Source organism: Neurospora tetraspora (assembly GCF_033439725.1).
Source record: "Neurospora tetraspora strain CBS 560.94 chromosome Unknown B0H65scaffold_3, whole genome shotgun sequence".
NCBI classification, from domain to species: Eukaryota; Fungi; Ascomycota; class Sordariomycetes; order Sordariales; family Sordariaceae; genus Neurospora; species Neurospora tetraspora.
Window position 1 is genome coordinate 2580935 of NW_026944385.1, and position 20382 is coordinate 2601316.

Genomic DNA, 20382 nt, shown 5'->3' on the forward strand with positions numbered 1-20382 from the left:
GGACTTGGAGAGCAGACTACCGTAGAGACTCGCGAAAGTCGCAAACTACTATCCCTCTTTGAGCGCCGGACATATGGCAGATATCTGCCAGAAGTATGCCCAGTAAGCATACATATGCCAGCATATGTGCCCGCCCAGTTACCAGTGCAACACAAACATTGCCCTCCACGTTAACTTACACACATTCGAATGCACAGCGACCGGCCTGATCCTGCCAGCTGCCTGCACAGATATGCCATATGTCCGGCACAGAGGGATAGCTTTTGGTGAATTTCGCGAGTCTCTACGGTAGTTGAAATAGTAAAATCGAACACAAGTGCATTTCAGTGCAACTTTGCCTTCTTCATATAAACGGTTTTGCCTGCGTGACTAGTTATGAGCCTGATAGACGTATATATACAATCCTCCAACTCTCTTCTCTGTCTTCCCATCATCCACTCACCAACCCTCCCACACCTCACCTCCCCCCATCACCAACAATCACCCCCAAAATCCAACAATTCATCACAAAGAAGCCCAAGCTCGCCATCCACAACCCCGGCAAGAACGTGCTCCGTCCCAAAAACTCCAACTCGAAGGCCTGCTGCAACCACAGTCCCTGGCCGAGCACCCACAGACCCAGCGCCGCAACGCCCATCCTCTTACCCCTCAAAAACGAAGACCGCGGCAGGTACAGCGGCAAAAAGACCATGTACCAGAGGAAGTACTGGCTCGTGCAGACCTTGTTGAAGGTGACAAAGGCAAAGGTTTGCGCGAGCAGAGAGGTGGGTAGGTCCTTTTTGGCGAGGCAGAGGGGGATGAGGATGGTGGAGAGGAGGAGTTGAGGGAGGAAGGCTAGGGATTCGATTTTTAGGCCTGATGAGGAAGATGGCACTGATGCGGATGCCGAAGACAAGTAGAGCTGGGTGTTGTAAGGACTAAAGTTGTGGCGGTGGTCGATGCGCGTGACGTGATGAAGATAAGTTTCCTGCAGGAAGGTGTGGCCGTAGAGGGCGTACATGAGGAGGTTGAGAAAGAGGAAGGTGGTGAGGGAGGTGATGGCTAGGTTGAGGCGGGGGAGGGTGAGGAAGGAGGTTATTTTCTGAAAGAACGTCTTCTTCTGGCCTCCTCCTCCTCTAACTCCGGAAAGTCGTTCCTGATCCATCCACCACACGATGGCGGGCGCGTAGATGAACGGGTAGATCTTGAAGTGCACGCTGAATCCCAGAAGCAGACCGGCGAGAGTGATGCGCCGCGAGAGGACGGCCCAGAGAAGAGCCATGACGAGAACACCCAGAAGACCCTCGGATGAGCCGCGCGTGCTGATGGTGGCTACCATGGGGTTGAGCAGCCAGATGGCTGCGAAGGCGCGGGCGCGGGAGGGGTCCATTCTCGTTCCCGTTGTCGTTCCGTTGCCGCTTCCTCCCGCCCTCTCCTTTTCATTCTGCTTCTCCTTTTCTTGAGGTTGAGAAACAGAAGGAAAATCAGTCCCCATAACCAACACCCGCTCAATCAGCCAACCCGCCACCAAATCCGCCGCCGCAAACAGAACCTTTCCAAAGCTGAACCATGCCGTATTGATCACCTTGGCCGCCAAAGGACCCCATTGCGCGCCTGCCGTCCATGTGGTGGGCAGCAACAACCAGGCCAGGATAGGCGTGTACCGGTACGTCTCGCGGGCGTAAGGGGACTCGCCGCGAGACACGAAGCGGGCCGCGTCGGTGAAGACGAGGTAGTCGATGTCGGTGTACTTGAGCGGCGAGTTGGCGTCTTGCCAGAGGCCGTAGAGGAGGAGGACGAGACGGAGGAGGAAGGCGGAGAGGTAGAGGGGGAGTGGCCGGGAGAACAAGGTGGTAAGGAGAGATGGTTTGGGCCTTGGGGGTGCTGGTGATGTTGCCATTTTTGGAGGTTTGTGGTGTTTTGGTTGGGTTGCTGCGGTGTTCAGGGGTTCATTTCATGGGTTGTTAAGACGACCATGAGGGGTTTTTCGTTTGTTTTTGGTGGCCTCTTTCTAGCAATGGGGTGACCAGCTGGAAGAGGAGGTTTCGATGGAGAGAATGTGTGATCTCTGTGAGCGCGCGTTGTGGAAGTCGGCTCGGTGTTGATGCCAGATCTCAGGGGTCCCTGTATGCAGTAAGGTTATCGTTTTGGGTTGAGAAGAATTCTTGGCAGGCGTTGACTTCAGTACCCGATACGGTAAATTACAGCCATGCTGTGTAAGTTATCACATGAACACCAAGTGCCCCCACGGCCTCACAGATCTCGCAGAGGAACACTGCTGCCATCACTTGTTCGTCCGCTGTAACGGGATGCACATATCATGCCAGTTTTGATAATGGAACGGATGTTCCAAAACATGCATCAAAAAGTCGCAAAATCTTGGTTCTGGAACAGCCTTAATGCTGAAAGAGAAAGAACGACCTTTGCGTTTCGCCCTTTCCCATGCTCCGAGATCAACCTGTAGCGCTGTAGGTCATGGGAGCTATGACGACAACCTCCCACACCGACAGCGCAGAAGCATCTGGAGTGAGACAACATACCCGTCCACGACATACTTAAAAGGACTGCGGTCACGATAGCCATGGTTCCGATGTGAACAACATACCAATCAACAATAGCAACAGTACAAAACTCAACAGCATCAAGTAACAATGACGCCTCCTCTTATCACCCTCGAAGAGCACTTCTTCTCCTCGGCGGTCCCCGAGATCCTCAAGCCAAAGTACTCGGAACAGCTGAAGCATGTCGATGGCGTATATGACAAGGCCGTCGATCTCGGCGCTCTACGTCTCCGTGACATGGACGCTGGCGGTGTCGCACTTCAGGTCATCAGCCACGTACCAGGTCTTTCTGACAACCCCGTCGCCTGTCATGCAGCCAACGACCAACTGGCCGGTGTTATCAAGGCCAAAGATCAAAGCAAAGGCCGCTTCGCCGGGTTCGCCGTGGCACCCATGGGCCATCCAGACCAGGCAGCCGCGGAGCTTCGCCGGGCCGTCACCGAGCTGGGTTTCGTCGGCGCCCTAGTTGACAACCACCATAACGGCAAGTTCTTCGATGGGCCGGAATACGAGCCGTTCTGGGCAGCTGCCGAGGAGCTCGACGTACCGATATACCTTCACCCAACGTGGGCCAGCGAAGACATGGTGCCGCACTATCAAGGCAACTTTACCCAAGGGGCGGCCATGAGTATGGCTTCGAGCGGCTTGGGATGGCATACCGAGACGGCGCTGCATGTGCTTCGACTGTTCGCTTCCGAATTGTTCGACAGACACCCAAAGCTCAAGATTATCATCGGCCACATGGGGAGACGATACCCTTCATGTTGGAGCGAATCCAGGTCTTGAGTCGCAGATGGGGGGATTTCCAGCGAGACTTCAAAACAGTCTATGACGAGAACATATGGATTACCACGAGCGGCGTCTGGAGTCTCAATCCACTAAGGTGCATCTTGGCGAACACGAAGCTGGATCACATCCTGTATAGTGTCGACTATCCCTTTCAGAAAAACGAGATTGGTCTCGAGTGGATCAAGGACTTGGAAAAGAGCGGGCTGGTCAATGAGGAGGAACTTGATGCCATTGCGTACGGGAACGCAGAGAAGCTTTTGGGCGTAAAGGTACCCAAGTTATGAAGACTGATGTTGATGTGTTGAGATGTTGAGATGAGGAAAGTGTTCATCCAGATTAGATCCTGCAAACAATCTTGACGTGGGGGAACTTTAGGGGTTCCCTACAGCGCCAAGATTCTGGGGCAGGGGAGGGCATCCTGACAATTGCGGGGCATGCACCTAAAATATCCGCTACAACAATCAATTCTGCACAAACAACTCTTCCTCACACCCTGGGTTTCTTTATCTCTGGGCGTCATCATCGTGACATCGATTCAGTTTGTTCTCGACAAGGAAGGCAAGATGGACGAAGCACCACCACCAAAGCGCGCCAAGATCGTCTCCGAAGATATTGCTAAGCCAATTGACAACTCAATCGGAAACACCATGTCTGGGTTTAAGCGCGACAGGCACGGAAACGAGAAGAGGTTCAATAATGGACCCCGACCGGCACCCAAGCCAAAGGTGGCCGTCGTAAGAAATGCGTACACGCCCATGTTCGAACAACTACGCAATGAGCTCGACGCCCACCATGATCGTCGCGACCGCCTCGGGAAGGTTTCGAGGGATGTTACCGGACTCAGCAAGAAAATGTGAGCAAGCAACATGGGATTCTTCGGATTGAAGGAACTGGGCTGACGAGTTTCTCAGAATATTTGCTCTTCAACGGTAATTCACCAACACTTCACCTTAGCCTCAAGTTCTTGGAGTACTGATGACCGTGCCATCAGAGTCCGCACAATCAACCCCGATCTTCCTCCCCAGATTCAAGCCGAAGTGGACTCCCGCCTCGCCGAAATCTCCAAGCTCCTGGCCACCATGGCCCCAGACGTTCAAGGCATCAACCGTTATCGCTACTCTCGCTCTCTTATGTGTCTCGAGGAGCTTGCCGAGGCACTTACCTTTGCTCACTACCTCAAGACCCAAACTCTCCTCAAGCCTGATGAGCTTTCGGCCTTTGTGGAGGAACTTACCCGGAAGGGCGCTGCTGTGTCGGAAGAGAAGGACGAGGACAAGGACGAGCCTATGCCAGACGCTGGCAACACCCCGGTACCTGCCTCCGGCGAGCAGGAGACCACCTCCGACGACCCCAAGCCAACAGAGAAGGAAGAACAACCAAAGCCAGAACCCCTGATCATGTCAACAACAGAGGACGACTACTTTTACGGTGTCTTCGACCTCTCCGGCGAAATGATGCGCTTCGCGACCACCAGCACAGCCCTGACCGGGAAGATGGCGGGCGCCGAAGACGAGCGGACCATTGTCGAGGATATGCATGAACTCGGTAGCTTCTTTGAGATGCTGCCCGGGAAGGCCGGTGATCGGAAACAGTGGGAGAAGAAGCTCGATGTTATGCGGCAGTCGGTGAGGAAGGTCGAGAGGCTCGGGTACGATCGGAAGATTCGTGGCAGCGAGCGACCGCAGGGCTGGGTTCCGGATCTAACGGCGGATCAGCCCGGTGAGGATGAGGAGTTATGATGGAAGAGAGTAATGTTGGGCGGAAATCTATGTGTGTACTACTACTCGTTGTTACACAATTGGGCTGGGTAATGTTACTTTCGAGTAGTTGAGAGATCTTCGTATGGAATATGGCAGCCTCATCAAGGGACCAAGTCTAGTCGTCGGGATGGCTTCACAAGGCCTTCTCTTCTGATTTACCCAAATCATACATACATCAGCATGTTCTAAAAGACCTGGAATATTTTTAACATGGTCAGGAAGTTAGAAAGTACAAACATGAGTTACAGCAATGTCGGAAGTTGAACGTCCTTCTCATACCGTTCATCGTGGAAGCAGATAGGGAACAAGATGGGAACAACTTCAACAGCTGATAAATAGAAAGAAGAAAACTGAAGTAAGTGACCCCAAAAAGACAAATTATATCCAATATGCTATGGGAATGGAACTACTACTTTCTTCAAAGAAATGAATCACTAAATGAAAGAAAGGCTCTGAGAAAAAGAGAAAGAGGGGAAAAAAAAAAAAAAAAACAGATAGGAATCCTGATTCTGGGTAGAAAAATATGCAAAAGGTTATGACAAGAGTGGGATTCGAACCCACGCCCTTTCGGACCACGGAACTCGTAGAGGAGATTAAGGGTTAACCTTAACGTGGCGCCTTAGACCGCTCGGCCATCTTGCCTGATAGTTGTCAGTTTGTTGTGAACCTCATCTTATATAGGTGGTGACTGACCACTTGGTCCAAAACCATCCCCATTTTTACACTCTCTCTTTCACTCTGCTGTTTTGACAGTCCCAGGGAGTTTTGTGGGCTTTGAAAAGTCTTGATGGGTGGTTTTCGTATCATTTTTTTCTTATGGGGCTTCATAGAACTCAGATACTTTGGCGCACTACAGGTAGGTATATCACAAGTTGTCGCTTGTCACGGATTATCGTCAGAGTAGTCCGTCCACCATTGCGTTACGAAGCTACTTACTGAATGCCTCCGCATTCTTCATAAGACAACAAACAGTTCCGGGTGTTCCTCATGTGTTCTTTCTTTTCTTTCATTAACTTCGAATGACCAACTATTGCTCATACGTGCTGATATCGCTAAAATTACACCCTGGGACAAACCCGAGGTTCGTCATGAACTGCGGATCAACGTCAACCGCATCCGTGTACTCGATCGACGCCAGATCGTCCACCATCGCATCGTAGTCTACCGTTGAATATCCGAAATTGGCCATAGGGACGAGATTAGTATGATGGTGAGGACCGTTGGTTGTACTATCAACGTATGGCAGTGGTGGTCTGGGAGGAGCACCTCCGTGTGCAAGGGCCACCGAGGCCTCGCCCAAATGGGTGGCAGGAGGTGGATATGTGCTGAGGATGCCATGGGCGTGGAGTGACCCATAGTGTCGGGGGCCATCAGGTTGGGCAACCGCGTCTAGGATCGCATTGCTATTGTAGGGGGTGGGATTTGGTAGCCCAATGAACCGATCGTTGGCTGGATTTATCGAGGTCGACGGAGGCTGTTCCATGACATGGGGCATGGCATTTGGAGTTGCAGTTGCAGCTGGCGGTGGCTCAAGGAGTCGAATGGGTTGGAGATCAGTATTGTTGTGTCGGCCTACCCTAGACCATATTGAGGAGAAGGCGGGTAGAACTTCCTCCAGCTGCCTTCGGTGCCGCTCTGAACAATGTGATTGTTCCTTTAAAGCAAAGAGGGAGGCTAGAAGCGAAGGGATCAGAGGCGGGATTGCATATGTGCCAAACCGCTTCTGATACTGATCAAGAGTCTCGATCAGAAGATGCGAGTAGTGTTCGTTGAGAGGCTCAGAAAAGGCAGCTGCCCATAGATAAACGGTACGAGTAAGGTATGCTGTCGGCACAAAAGCCGATGCAGCGTCTTGGGAAAGGATAAAGACGCTGAAGGGAGAATTGTGGCCGATTACCTGCTGCAACCGCGACCTGAACTCCAAGGAAGCGTTCTGTGAAGATATCCGGATTCTTGGCAGGAGTTCCAGAGCAACCAACTTGGTCACGCCATATAGGTGGTTGAATGTGCTCAGAGGGTACGCCGGATTCCTCAACGTTTGCAGCATGGCGTGTTCACCCCCTAAGCCCTCACATGGTGTCCACGGCTCCCATTGATCTTGACCGTCTTCAGGTAACGGCAGATCCGCAATGTCGTCTGGCTTGAGATGGGCCGGTACATTGTGTCTCATAGAAACAATGGTATCCACGATGAAGCACGCGACGAGCAGCGCACGCATTCTTGGTCGTAGCCGCTCATCATCAGGAGGCGACTGTGTGCGAACAACCAGTAGGACCCGAACCGCAAAACCAACCAACAACCAAGCAGATTCCCAGTCATCCCGTCCTAGGCTTACTAGACAAAGAAGCAACAGCGCTCTGCAGTGCTGAACCTGGAACGGCCCGCTTTCCGAAGGTATGAGCTTTCGGGCTGTATCAAATATATCTGCAGGCGAAGGATTGATGGCATTGTCGCCGCCATGAGCAGTCGAAGTTGGATCCGGAGAATTCGATGCAGCAGCAGCAGCAGCAGCCTGGAAGGACGCCAGGGCGAGCGCGCTCCAGAGCTCGGCATGAACGCCAGACTCGACGTTAGCAGAGGGAAGCAACGAGCCTTGTTCAGAATACTGGTATAATGCTTGGTACATGTCTTTCTTCTCGAGGATGGGGAACCAAGAATGCGTGTAGGAAAAGTAGATATCCAGAAGGCGCCAGTGATTAGGCGGCAGCTTCCCTATCCCCGTACTGGCTAGATGGGCTCTTTCATCTGGCTGAATGTTGTTTTCCAGGGCGTTCGCCGAATTATGTGGTAGGACCGCGCCTGGTAGAGTGCGTGCCTGGACTGTACTCTGCGCCGAGAGAGACAAGTGAGGCGCATGAGGGAGTTCGGTTGTCTTTGCCCCGGCATCTTCAACATTCATGCCTTCAGAAGGGGATTGGTCGTCGTCAGATGGACTTTGTGCGGCCTGGCCCGAGAGAAGACGGGTGATGCTTTTGTTGACACGACTCCTCGCCCATCTTGCATGCAGGCGCTCTGCAGCAGGCGAGTCTTTGCCGACCAGGAGAGCACTGCCCTGGCCACTTTCGTGGACCAACAAATTATGAAGGGCGTCCTCGCTGTGGGCAACGTTCTCGAACATCCAAGCAAGAGCCAGTTCGAGAGTGCGGATGTAACCCGTCTGGACTCCTCGCTTCTTGGGACTGGCCTGGTAGGTACACGACCGGCCCTGCGACACACAAGGGAAGCAAGCCGGCTGTATTCCATCGCACTTTTCGCGTGCAGCTCGACACTGATCGCAGGCCCTCGAGACTCTCTGGCGTTTCGAACGAGCGGGCTCGACAAGTGACGTCGTGGTAGGGCCGAGGTCGGGTATGTCATTGTTGTTTAAGTTGGGCGCAGATGCAAAACGGGCGTTGCTGTTTGCTGAAGTGTTACCGACGGCATGGGCATCGGTATGGGCATCGACATGGGCATTGGCTTCGGCAGCGGCATCGAGCGTCTTGCGTTTGGGCGGCATGTTGGGATTTGTGTATCCGTAGAGGTATGTTGCTAATCAGGCACATGGGATGGATGCCCTTGCTGATCTTTTTTTCATGGCCCTCTGCAAACCATGGCGACGTTGTAGCGAGTGCCTGGGAGTCCGATCATGGCTTTGGGACAGTGGCCTTGAATGCGGTTGCGTAGAGGCCGAGGTGTATAGAGATATCCAACATGGTGTCTAGGCCAGGTGGAAGGGTGAGCGAAGACCGGAAGCTGGATGGCAGCGATTGAGTGGAACCGGTTATTGGTTGGATTCGGTGCGGGGGAACTTCGGCTTTTGAGAATTTGGAGACTCTTCTCCTTCAAGTGAAAAGGTTTGACTATAGGTAGCTGTATAGTCAATTAAACATTTGTTGACTCTGAAGAGTTGTCGAACCTGAGAGGCATCTCTGTAAGTGCCCGTAAAAAGGACAAACAGAGTGATGCATATGTGTGGAGTTGTAAACAGCGTGAAGAGAGTCGAGAAAATGGAGGCCAAAGTTGGGAGGATAATTCTTTATCCTCTTGTACAGCTATAGTGTACATAATTCAATGCCCCTCGCTTAGGTCATACAATCAAGACCTCACTGAAAATACACGCCATAGTCACAGATAGCTGTAAATACTGGTTTGACATGCTTATATACCCTCCTAGGACTGTAATTACCTACTTTTCCGTGCTTGCCTAATGTACAGACCTGTACTTTGTAAGTGGAAGGTGTAGGTATTTTCCTTACCGCGAGGCTTTACTTGCAGTAGGTACACCGGGCCGGGATCCCTTGCACTGTTAACACCTCCATTTCCAATCACCTATACACCTCGAACAAACCTCCCCCCCCCTCCCACTCCCGACAACACAATTTAGTCCACGCCAGATTTTCAGCCAGATGACGCTGTTTCCTTGAATATCGGACCCCTACGCGACGAGGACAGAACAGAATGGACCCTTTTCTGATCAGACGAGTGATGTTCTAATAGGTGGAGAATTGACATTGCCATGGCGCATGTGAGAATGCCGATGCACAAGTATGCGCACAACTACCCGGCCTTCTATTCTAGTTGAAAGACAGAGACACCACCACCCCCGCCATCATGAACACCATTCCGACACGCCATGTCGGGGATATCGCAACCCGCGATCCTCTACCTCTACCGCCCATATCATCCTCAAGCGGCATGAAGCGTTCCTTCGCGACCATGGCCATGCTCTACGCCAACGACAGCGACACTGGCAACAGCGACGATGCCAATGCCAATGCCAATGCCAGGCGACCACCACGACCCCTCTCCAATAGTCCGAGCACTTCCAACTACAGAGTAGGCACGTCTTGTGTTGATCCGCGCCTTCTACCTCCCCGCCAGTCTTATATTGTGCACACTACTAACAGTCAGTCTAACTAGGCTCTTGGTCGGCGCCCAACTCCCCGCCCCGTCGTCGTGCGCTGCCGCATCATCCCATCACCGCCAACTTTGCTCCCGATGCCTCCATTGTTATTGCCGGTATTCGTGGCGCTGGCAAGTCTACGCTGGCCATCATGGCATCTAGCGCCATGAAGCGCAAAATAGTCGACCTGGAATCCGAGTTCCACCATCTCACTGGCTTGTCTAGTTCAAATTACAAGAAGAGACATGGCCCGGCCGACTATGGGAGGCGTCAGATCACCATCTTGCAGAACATCTTGAAGCTGCATAGGACCCGCGCCATTCTCGTCTGCTCTTGGCTGGAGCGCGATGTGCAGGCCATGTTGCAGGATTTCAGCACGTCTAATCCAGTCATTTACGTTCTGCGCGATGCAAAAGCCATCGAGGCCCATCTGAAGGGATATGACAAGTCCAAGGTTGGCGCCCTTCTTGACGCCACAAGTGCTGTCCTTCGCCGCTGCACCCGTTTCGAGTTCTTCAACGTCTCCGAGGAGAACTTGGACACACACTCCGGTTCAGCATCACCGCCCGCCGTTCCGGACCAGCGACATACCGCGCCATATCTAACCCTCAAACGGGCCGAGCGCCACTTCCTCAAATTCCTCTCCTTGATCCTACCCAAGGGGACCATACCTTTTCTCGAGTCCGCCTTTCCCCTGGCTTCCGTCCCCGTTGAGCAGCGCCGCTTCACCTACGCCCTCGCCTTGCCTATATCTGCCTTCCTCGACAAAGGCGTCGATATACAAGAGCTCGAGGCCGGTGTGGACGCAATCGAGATCATCGTAGACCATCTTGCAACGAGCGAATCCGGTCCAACGGGCCCCTTGGATCTTGCGCCCCATCGAGCGAGCGAGATCAGCCGTGTTGTAGGCGAGATCAGAAGGGACACAGTGATCCCCATCATCCTTCATGTCGTCTTTCCGGAGAGAGCGCTGTATGAAGAAGCTCTGTTGGCTCTTTACATGGCTTACCTGAGTCATGCCTTGAGGCTTGCGCCAGATTATCTTGCGGTCGATCTGAGACTCGACTCTGGGTTGCTTGGACAACTAACCGCCGTTAAAGGAATTACCAAGGTTATCGGCAATAAACAACTTGCACAGGTCAATTCGCCGCTCTGGAGGGATTCATCTTGGCTTCAGGCCTATCAAAAGGCCCAGAATACTGGATGCGACTTGGTAAGGATGACCAGGCCGGCTTCGAGTTCCAGGGACAACACAGATATCCGGCAGCTCCAAGTTGCGGTAGAGGCCGCTGGGGGTCCAAAGCTCCCGTTGATTGCTTACAACACAGGACGGCTTGGTCGGACATCGATGTCTTTTAACGAGATCCTGACCCCGGTTACACCAGAGTCTTTCAAGGAGGATGCACTCGGGCTCCAAGATTCTGCCCATCGCCATCTCCAACCTCCGCTTACGGCTCTAGAAGCGACGCAGGCTCTCTACTCGGCATTTGTCCACGACCCTATGAAGCTGTATGTCTTCGGCGCAAATGTGGGATATAGCTTATCCCCAGCCATGCACAATGCCGCACTCAAGGCCTGTGGCATTCCACACCACTACAGGCCCCTTTCTACGAACAATATCGGAACTTTGCGCGAGGTTATCAGTGATCCGCAGTTTGCCGGAGCCTCGGTTGGTCTGCCGTTCAAGGTGGAAATTATTAGCCTCACACATTCATTGAGCCGGCATGCGAAAGCCATCGGAGCCGTCAACACCTTGATTCCGGCGCGACACCTTACCGTGGACGGTGGAATACCGGACGAGGTGTCCATGTTCAACAATATCAGCCAGGCTGGCCCCGTCAAAGCCCTCTACGGCGAGAACACAGACTGGATCGGTATTCGGGCTTGTCTTCGCCGCGGTTTATCGCCGGCCAATGCCGTGAGATCAACGAGCACTGGTCTTGTCATCGGCGCTGGCGGCATGGCTAGGGCAGCTGTATATGCCATGCTTCAACTGGGAGTCAAGAAGATTTTGATATTCAACCGAACATTTGCTAATGCCGAGAGGCTGGTTTTACACTTCGAGAATCTGTTGGCCAGAGACGCTTTGCCTCTGTTGAGCACGGGGCCAAGATCTCACGACAACACCTGTTTCCACATCATTCGATCCCGAGACGAACCGCTTCCAGAAAACTTCAAAAACCCGACCATGATTGTTTCCTGCATACCGACGCACACAGTGGACAACACCCCGGACCCTGAATTTACTGTGCCTTTGCATTGGCTCGACAACCCTACTGGCGGCATTGTGCTAGAACTCGACTATAAATGTCTCACATCACCCTTGCTCGAACAAACACGTCGCGAGGCTCACAGAGGCTGGGTCGCAATGGATGGACTCGATCTTCTGCCAGAACAAGGGTTTGCCCAATTTGAACTGTTCACCGGGCGGCGAGCACCCCGTCGCTTGATGAGGCGCGAGGTTTTGCGAGCATACCCGGATGATCAGGAGCAATCTCATACCGCGCCTCGCCTCAACAGAATTGCCACGCAGATATCTTGAAAGAAAGAGGCATGCGGATGCGGATCCGATGGACTTGATTTCGGGGCCGGCTGTCGGCATCAGGGTAAAACTCGGGCCGGTTTCGGCGGACAGCAACAAGGTCTGCTCGGACCACTAAACCCAGATCCGTGCTTGCCCCTGAAGCCGGCCCTTCTGTTGTGGGTACGGGTTACAGTCATCACGACAGCACGGTGAAGCGATCGGCTCAGGGAAACACTTGGCGCTGATAATTGGAGTGAGGAAAAGGAGGTGTGCGATTCACCTCATATGTGTATCCTCGACAACACCTTTCAGTTTCAAGAATGCCGAGTATCAAGTTACCAGGCGCTGGCTGGGTAATGGCTTTCCCGTTCATGCACAGAGCTGCAGCTTCTCAGATGTGATGGCTCATCGGTGTCGACGTTTGCGAGCGTGGCTTGGTCATGCTGCCTCACGTAAACGGGCTCGAGAGGTTGAAGATGAAGGGGGCTGAACAACCACCGTCGTTGTCTGCCGTCCTCCGGCTATACATTCATCCAAACCCTCCAAAAACTCTGCGCTAGCATGCCAGTGGTTTGTGGGGCGGTCGCTGAGCAGGGGTTGCACTGGACAGCCACCTCTTCGAGGTGTCTGTACCGGCTCAACGCTCATCAGCTTCACTTCAGTGCGGGGAAGCTCAGGGGCTGGACACTGAGACGTTGGCGATGAGCTGGAATAGGTCACTTTGCCACGAGGAGTCCCGGCATCTGGGGCTCGACTGTTGCCATGCACTCTGTTTTCCTGGGGTTGCGATCCGGTGGTTGTGCCGGTCGCTTGCATTCGAGTGTGCCGAATACCTAGCAGGTTTGGTGTGGCTCTTGCGGGGGAGACCAACCAGCCAGATCTTAGCTCGCTGGGCGGCTGGGGTATGGTTGCTAACAACAAGATTCCCCATGGAGAAGGGAATACTAGTCTAGTGCGTGGGTTCCCTTGCGCATGGATGAGTCGAACTCCTCTTCTATAAAGAAAGACATCCCGACTTCAGGAACGATATTCTAGGATACAACCAGCCCTCTTTCCTCGTTCACATCACTCACCCCCTTTGGCGACCTTGTAGGAGAGGTCGCGTCACCGGCCCCCCTTCTCTTATTCTACATCGTCAATCGGCATCGGACGCGTCAAGATGACTCTCCTTGCGCTCAAGGAAGATAGGCCAACGCCAAAGGCCGTTTACAACTGGCGTGTCTACACATGCGCGGCGATCGCTAGTTTTGCCTCTTGCATGATCGGCTATGACTCTTCCTTCATTGGTACCACCCTTGCGTTGCCGTCCTTCACCAAGGAATTCGATTTCGCCTCTTATACACCTGGTGCTCTCGCCTTGCTTCAGTCCAACATCGTATCGGTCTACCAAGCCGGTGCCTTCTTTGGCAGTCTTTTCGCTTATGCGACTAGTTACTTCTTGGGCCGTCGCAAATCACTCATTGCCTTCTCTGTCGTCTTCATCATTGGCGCCGCCATTATGCTTGCTGCTGATGGCCAGGGGCGAGGCATTGCTCCGATTATCGCAGGCAGAGTGCTGGCCGGATTTGGCGTTGGAGGTGCCTCCAACATGGTACCGATTTACATCTCGGAGCTTGCCCCGCCCGCTGTTCGTGGCCGTCTTGTTGGCATTTACGAGCTCGGCTGGCAGATTGGTGGTCTGGTCGGATTTTGGATCAACTACGGCGTCAACACCACCATGGCCCCAACGAGGTCGCAGTGGCTAATCCCCTTCGCGGTTCAGCTCATCCCCGCCGGCCTCTTGTTCTTGGGCAGCTTCTGGATCCCCGAGTCGCCACGGTGGCTTTTTGCCAACGGCAAGAGAGAAGAGGCAATGAAGGTCTTGTGCTGGATGCGCAACCTCGAGCCCACCGATCGATACATCGTGGAAGAAGTTTCATACATTGACGCTGACCTGGAACGGTATGCCCGAGAAGTTGGCAAGGGGTTCTGGAAGCCGTTCCTGTCCCTCAAGCAGCGCAAGGTTCAGTGGCGCTTTTTCCTTGGTGGCATGCTCTTCCTCTGGCAGAACGGAAGCGGTATCAACGCCATCAACTATTACTCCCCCACCGTTTTCAAGAGCATCGGCATTACCGGTACCAACACCGGGTTCTTGACCACGGGCATCTTCGGCGTCGTCAAGACGGTTCTCACCGTTATCTGGCTTCTGTGGCTTGTCGATCTGGCAGGTCGCCGCCGCATGCTCTTCATCGGTGCGACTGGCGGATCGCTCTGCATGTGGTTTATCGGAGCGTACATCAAGATTGCTGGTCCTGCGTCGGCCAAGGCGGAAGACGCAAAGCTGACCTCTGGCGGTATCGCAGCCATCTTCTTCTTCTACCTCTGGACTGCATTCTACACCCCCTCGTGGAACGCTACACCTTGGGTCATCAACTCGGAGATGTTTGACCAAAACACGCGGTCCCTGGGTCAGGCATCGGCCGCGGCCAACAACTGGTTATGGAACTTTATCATTTCTCGCTTCACGCCGCAAATGTTCCTCAAGATGGAGTACGGCGTGTACTTCTTCTTTGCCTCGCTCATGCTGCTTTCGACTGTGTTCATCTACTTCTTCGTCCCCGAGACCAAGTCGATCCCGCTCGAGGCCATGAATCGCTTGTTCGAAATCAAGCCTGTTCACAATGCCAACAAGATTCTCATGGCCGAGCTCAACTTCGACAGAAATCCAGAGCCGGAGGAGTCATCGCTGGACGAGAAGGACAGAGTGACACAGATTGAGAGCGCAGTCTAAGGTCTGCAGCTTGCCTTACCTTGAGGGTAGTTGAATATGGGCAGGGGCGTTGTGAGCTGCGGCAGTAGCCGCCGTGGATATGATGTTATGTTTATGATGTGGGCGATACCTTTGTTGCAATTATTTTACTTGACTTTCTTGCCCGAGAGGTCGAAGAGAACGATGTGATGATAGCTACGAAGTGAGAGTACAAAGTTGCGTTGTTTGAAGCACACTATGGAGTTTCTGTTCTTTTCTCTTTGTGACATCGTGCTTTAATTGTCCCCTCCTCTTTTTGTGCTTGCAGTGGGGATGGGGAAATCTACATTTGTCTTATAAAGCGACACTGAGCCTTTTTGTTTGCTGCCGGGCAACGAACGGGTGCCTTTGCTTTCAATGAGAAGACCGCCCACGGTTGCATTGCTCCGACATCGTGATATCTAACTGGACATAAAACATGACTTTTTGTGGAGCTAGCAGCGTTATAACAAAAACTTCATTTCTATCACAACGGGTATCACACTACGAGTCGTACAACGATCCTGTTTCTCTTCCAGTGCTGTTTTACATGTTTTGAAGGACCCTACGATCTCAACTGGCTTGCGATTTGGAAGCTTCCGCCAATTTTGAAGCAATGACTTCCTTGACCTCTTGAATAGGAAGCTCCTCGTTTGTGCGACCGGTCCAATACTTGTCCTGCAAACCGAAGGGGGGAAAAGGTCAGTAAGTTATCATCCAGGGGGCATATTCACGATAAGGACGGAAACATACCTGTTCAATCCCCTGCCAAATCAACGCCTCGGTGCCCAAAATAACCTGCCACCCCTCTTTCTCCGCCAACGCTCCCAACTCGGTGAAAGGGCTCGGGTTATAGCACATCTCCAGCATAGCGCCCTTCTCCTCCTTCCCCAAGAATGTCTCGATGATCCTCCTTGCCAACACCTCCTCCTCCGTCTTGGGCGGGAAATCCGGAATGCAAGCGACAATCGCGCCCGGCCCTGCCAGCCGCTCAGCCTGCTCCACGCTCGCCACATGCACCAGCCGATCGCCGTAGCCGCGCTCCGTGCACTCGGCAATCACCGCGTCCACCTCGCTCTGGTCCCGATTCACGAGGTAGATGTCGGTCGCGCCGAGCCACTTGTGCAGCGCATACACGGCTGACCGCGCCGCGCCGCCGCCGCCGATCACCAGCGCGGGTCGGCTCTCGTACACCTTGGCGGGTTCAGACACGTTCTGCACGAAGCTCTCGCGCACCCCGATCACGTCGGTGTTGGCGCCGCAGAACAGGCGGCGGCCCGTGGCCGGGTCGGTCTTGAGGAACAGGGTGTTGCAGGCGCCGACGTCACGGCATTCGGGCGTGAGGTGGTCGAGGTGCGGGATGATGGCTACCTTGTGAGGCATGGTCACCGAGGCGCCGTAGAAGTCGGGGTGCTGGGCGAGCTGGAGGAAGAGCGGTATGGAAGGGGAGTCGAGACGGAGTTGGGCCCAGTTGAGAGAGAGGTGGGAGTAGACGATGGAGTGGAGGAGAGGGGACATGGAGGCGGCGAGCTTTTGGCCGAAGAGATAGCCATGTTTGGCGTAGGGGGTGATGTCGGGTGTGCTGGTGAGGTGGAGGATTTCTTGCTGTTGCTTTTGGGGCTGGACGGCCGACGTCGTCGTCGTCGTCGATGTTGTGGTGGTTGCTGTCGACATAGTGATATGTGCTTAATTGTGTGGTGTATCTGGCGATGAGAGGGACGGTCACTTGGAAATCAAGACTTGACTGAGAAGCGAAACAAAAATCAAAAGATGTCGAGGGATTCACAAGATGGTCTCGGGAGAAAGATGCCGAGGGGCGTGGCTATAAGTTATTCCCCCATCTCAAATACTACTTGGGCGCGTGGAGTTGACAGGGTTCAATTTGGACTCAGCATCTCCATCGGTACGGGGCACTTCGTGGAGGATGAATGAAAGCGCTAGAGTGTCCTCGGGAGTCTGGGGAAGTTGGAGTCTCCCGGTGTTCTTTTTCCCTGTCTCACGAAGTGGTATTGTGCCTTGAAGGGCATGGGGGAAAAGATTGAGGATGAGCGTTTTACCTTTTGGCATGCTCTGGAGGTATTTTGGTGATCCAGGAGGAAGAGCTCTCTTCAGCATCCTCGGAAGACCTGAACACCTTGGGTACCTCCGGAGCGGCCCCACCGCTTAAATATTTATCCAGCAGTCTGTCACCCTCTTCCGCGCGACCAACGGCTTCCATGCTCTTGCTCATCTTGCCCGTCCCAGGCATTATGATGTGATGGGAATCGGGCCCGCTCACAAGGCACGCCAACTACCTATCGCCATCTTCGTCTGATTCTTTTTGGTATCTCAACCTTTGCCACGCTCTTACGCGGCTTCTTATCAGTATCCACCGGTCCGATTGACAACATCCCGGAATAGACGCGGATCGGGAAATGGAATCTTATCTCGGAGCCGAAATCATGGTCCGGGTAGATTGTAGAGCATATCGTGAACTGTCAAAGTTCTAGACCTGGACCGGCCACTTGGGGTCGTCATTTTCAATCATACATTCACCGCTGTTGACTTTCAACTATTTTATTCGGACGGAGCAACGCACCCGAATCCAGATTGTTGGATAACAGTTGGTATCACCAAGCGGTTTCCGTGTATAGTTTGCCATTTCATTAGAGATAACTGGAAGACCGGCACTCACAGGTTGCACGATTACACAGATGTATTCGGTATCCCGTGTTTCATCTGTCAAAGCCCCTTCCCAAATGAACCGGAGGTACTTTGACTGGGTCTCCATTGGCATCGATACAAGTTGGCCGGCAAGGTGCCTGTCTCGGGAGGTTGTCAACTGCGAGACGGCCGGCTAAGTGTTTATCACGCAAGGGGAAGATGTCTCTTCCCGTCATCCAAGCTCGTCAACATTCAACGTCATCTGATCGTTGAAGATATGCTAAATCTTGTGAGACGCTCATACGGTCGCTTACCTTCGGCCCATCCGTTGGTGCTTTATTCCGCTTAGCAAACTTCGGCTTCCATCCCGTGGTTCACCGTTGACATCCGTTATCGTTCCTGTTATTGGTCAATTCTTCGCAAACCAAAGGATGACATCCCGTACATCTGCAACGAACCGCCCACGGCGTCTTCACCACACCTTCTATGGGAGATAGATATGCCCTGATACTCTGATCATGATCATTTGAAGATTTAGGACGGGAAACGGTTGGCCGCTTGCCGAGTTACGTTCGAGTCCTGCTCACGGGAACGCTTGCCGTGCTGGATGGGACCACGCGAAGGTCAAATCAAACGTTGGAAAACCCCAACTGCTTCGTCTCTGCCTTCCCATATCAGCGAGGCGCATCCTGTGATTACCCTAGTTCTTTACTTTCTCATCACCTGACTATATAACCTCAAGCGCACCGGTGTGATAGTCAACACCCCTTCAAGGACAATATCTCACCTCAACATCAATATTCAATAACCCGTCTCATCATATTTTATCTCGGCGTGAAGCCCCTATCGACGGCATTTGTTATTCTCCTATCCTCCAGATCCATTACTACACTCACTTCGTCGAGACCTTTACCATGCCATCCAAACTAGCCATTAGTTCCATGTCCCTAGGACGCTGCTTTGCCGGCCACTCTCTGGACAGCAAGCTTGATGCCGCTCAACGATATGGCTACCTCGGTATCGAGCTTTTCCATGAGGACCTGGCCGACGTTGCAGAACGTTTGTCGAACGAGCCTCCTTCACCTGAAGGCCCTTCTTCCGAAGCCCAAATAGCCGCCGCTCGTCACATTTTCCAGATGTGTCAAGTCAGGGGACTTGAGATTGTCTGTCTCCAGCCTTTCATGCACTACGACGGCCTTATCGACAGGACAGAACATGAGCGCCGCCTGGAGAAGCTAGCACTATGGATTGAGTTAGCTCATGAGCTTCAAACCGACATAATTCAGGTCCCAGCCAACTTCCTCCCCGCCGACCAAGTCAGTGACAATCTCGACTTGATTGTCTCGGATCTTTGCAAGGTGGCCGATATTGGAGCTCAAGCTTCACCCCCTATCCGCTTTGCCTACGAGAGTCTCTGCTGGAGCACCCATGTGGACCTCTGGGAGCGCTGCTGGGACATCGTACAGCGCGTTGACCGCCCCAACTTTGGCATCTGCCTTGACACATTCAACATCCTCGGCCGTATCTACGCCGACCCGACGTCTCCTACCGGGAGGACGCCCAACGCAAAAGAGGCAGTCAGGAAGTCCATCGCCAACTTGGTCTCTCGCGTGGATGTTTCCAAGGTCTTCTACGTCCAGGTGGTTGACGCCGAGAGGCTGAGCAAGCCACTGCTTCCCGGCCACCCGTACTACAATCCAGAGCAGCCGGCGAGGATGAGCTGGTCGCGCAATTGCAGGCTTTTCTACGGCGAGACAGAATATGGAGCGTATCTGCCCGTGAAGGAGGTTGCTCGAGCCTTCTTCCACGGCATTGGGTTCGAGGGCTGGGTCAGCTTGGAGCTGTTCAATCGCAGAATGTCTGAGGAGGGACCCGAAGTGCCGGAGGAGCTTGCCATCAGAGGCGCTATCTCGTGGGCCAAGCTGGTGCGGGACCTGAGGATACCGGTAGAGGGACCATTGGTGACGACGCCCCGAGTGTCTGCTTCGTTATAGGTTCAACGCTGGTTGTTCTTACCCTTTGGTTTGCCGTTATAAACTGACACTATTTACTACACAAAAGTCTGGGCGGTCTTCTTTTTTCTCTTGGTACGTTGGGTTTCAAATCGGGGAGTGCGATGTGTGGCAGGCGTCGGTGACAAAATTATTCTTAAATCCGGTTATTTTATCTCAATCATGATGTTCTTCTGCCCCAAGTCCTTGACTCCGACTGTAATACGCTCTTAGGCAGGTCGGTAAGAGGACAAAGCCGGTAGAAATAGCGTTATAATTTCAAACTTAAAAGCATGCCTTTATAGACAAAAAAAACTTCTCAATTTTGTACATTCAACCCGAAGCTTCATTGATAGCGACCATGAAGACCAAAAGCTGCTGCAATGCCGTCAACGCCATATAATATCCCAACCCAAAAAAGCCCACTTGAGTTTACAAGTGCAAACACGACACCGAATATTAACACCTCATTGACGCTCTCAAAAC

At 53.1% G+C, this 20382-nt stretch overlaps 8 protein-coding genes and 1 non-coding gene across 9 annotated transcripts; 5 read left to right on the forward strand and 4 right to left on the reverse strand.

Annotated features, from left to right (window-relative positions):
- Positions 1-361: 361 nt before the first annotated feature.
- On the reverse strand, positions 362-2159 carry B0H65DRAFT_461998 (PIG-M-domain-containing protein). Its single transcript, XM_062826623.1, has one exon. The coding sequence runs from the start codon at positions 1877-1879 to the stop codon at positions 458-460; it is 1422 nt and encodes a 473-aa protein (XP_062683078.1). The 5' UTR covers positions 1880-2159; the 3' UTR covers positions 362-457.
- A 471-nt stretch (positions 2160-2630) lies between these two features.
- On the forward strand, positions 2631-3613 carry B0H65DRAFT_507962 (uncharacterized protein; the record flags this gene model as incomplete). The annotated part of the gene is given in 2 exon segments (XM_062828187.1): positions 2631-3319; positions 3334-3613. The coding sequence occupies 2 exon segments, from the start codon at positions 2631-2633 to the stop codon at positions 3611-3613; spliced, it is 969 nt and encodes a 322-aa protein (XP_062683079.1).
- Positions 3614-3892: 279 nt separating this feature from the next.
- B0H65DRAFT_423483 (Translin family-domain-containing protein) lies at positions 3893-5068 on the forward strand (the record flags this gene model as incomplete). The annotated part of the gene is made up of 2 exons (XM_062824459.1): positions 3893-4182; positions 4321-5068. 2 exons carry the CDS (start codon positions 3893-3895, stop codon positions 5066-5068), a joined length of 1038 nt encoding a protein of 345 aa, XP_062683080.1.
- Positions 5069-5625: 557 nt separating this feature from the next.
- On the reverse strand, positions 5626-5731 carry B0H65DRAFT_t198. The gene has a single exon. It is a non-coding gene; the product is annotated as a tRNA-Leu (tRNA).
- Positions 5732-6072: 341 nt separating this feature from the next.
- Positions 6073-8767, reverse strand: B0H65DRAFT_162037 (quinic acid activator). Its single transcript, XM_062821255.1, has one exon. It carries the CDS (start codon positions 8583-8585, stop codon positions 6117-6119), a length of 2469 nt encoding a protein of 822 aa, XP_062683081.1. The 5' UTR covers positions 8586-8767; the 3' UTR covers positions 6073-6116.
- A 513-nt stretch (positions 8768-9280) lies between these two features.
- B0H65DRAFT_162194 (quinate repressor protein) lies at positions 9281-12723 on the forward strand. Its single transcript, XM_062821259.1, has 2 exons — positions 9281-9908; positions 9989-12723. Exons 1-2 carry the CDS (start codon positions 9680-9682, stop codon positions 12511-12513), a joined length of 2754 nt encoding a protein of 917 aa, XP_062683082.1. The 5' UTR covers positions 9281-9679; the 3' UTR covers positions 12514-12723.
- A 718-nt stretch (positions 12724-13441) lies between these two features.
- On the forward strand, positions 13442-15615 carry B0H65DRAFT_162211 (quinate permease). Its single transcript, XM_062821260.1, has 2 exons — positions 13442-13447; positions 13531-15615. Exon 2 carries the CDS (start codon positions 13655-13657, stop codon positions 15263-15265), a length of 1611 nt encoding a protein of 536 aa, XP_062683083.1. The 5' UTR covers positions 13442-13447; positions 13531-13654; the 3' UTR covers positions 15266-15615.
- On the reverse strand, positions 15551-17374 carry B0H65DRAFT_162074 (uncharacterized protein). The gene is made up of 2 exons (XM_062821257.1): positions 16016-17374; positions 15551-15940 (listed from the first exon to the last, which is right to left on the reverse strand). The coding sequence occupies exons 1-2, from the start codon at positions 16934-16936 to the stop codon at positions 15836-15838; spliced, it is 1026 nt and encodes a 341-aa protein (XP_062683084.1). The 5' UTR covers positions 16937-17374; the 3' UTR covers positions 15551-15835.
- A 1055-nt stretch (positions 17375-18429) lies between these two features.
- B0H65DRAFT_162186 (putative dehydroshikimate dehydratase) lies at positions 18430-20141 on the forward strand. Its single transcript, XM_062821258.1, has one exon. It carries the CDS (start codon positions 18820-18822, stop codon positions 19897-19899), a length of 1080 nt encoding a protein of 359 aa, XP_062683085.1. The 5' UTR covers positions 18430-18819; the 3' UTR covers positions 19900-20141.
- The last annotated feature ends 241 nt before the right edge of the window (positions 20142-20382 follow it).

Coding starts and splice junctions, on each gene's coding strand:
- B0H65DRAFT_461998 (XM_062826623.1), bottom strand. CDS start 1,879: ATGGCAACATCACCAGCACCCCCAAGGCCCAAACCATCTCTCCTTACC.
- B0H65DRAFT_162037 (XM_062821255.1), bottom strand. CDS start 8,585: ATGCCGCCCAAACGCAAGACGCTCGATGCCGCTGCCGAAGCCAATGCC.
- B0H65DRAFT_162194 (XM_062821259.1), top strand. CDS start 9,680: ATGAACACCATTCCGACACGCCATGTCGGGGATATCGCAACCCGCGAT. Junction 9,909..9,988: donor CACTTCCAACTACAGAGTAG/GCACGTCTTGTG, acceptor CAGTCTAACTAG/GCTCTTGGTCGGCGCCCAAC.
- B0H65DRAFT_162211 (XM_062821260.1), top strand. CDS start 13,655: ATGACTCTCCTTGCGCTCAAGGAAGATAGGCCAACGCCAAAGGCCGTT.
- B0H65DRAFT_162074 (XM_062821257.1), bottom strand. CDS start 16,936: ATGTCGACAGCAACCACCACAACATCGACGACGACGACGACGTCGGCC. Junction 15,941..16,015: donor TTTGGCAGGGGATTGAACAG/GTATGTTTCCGT, acceptor TTCGGTTTGCAG/GACAAGTATTGGACCGGTCG.
- B0H65DRAFT_162186 (XM_062821258.1), top strand. CDS start 18,820: ATGCCATCCAAACTAGCCATTAGTTCCATGTCCCTAGGACGCTGCTTT.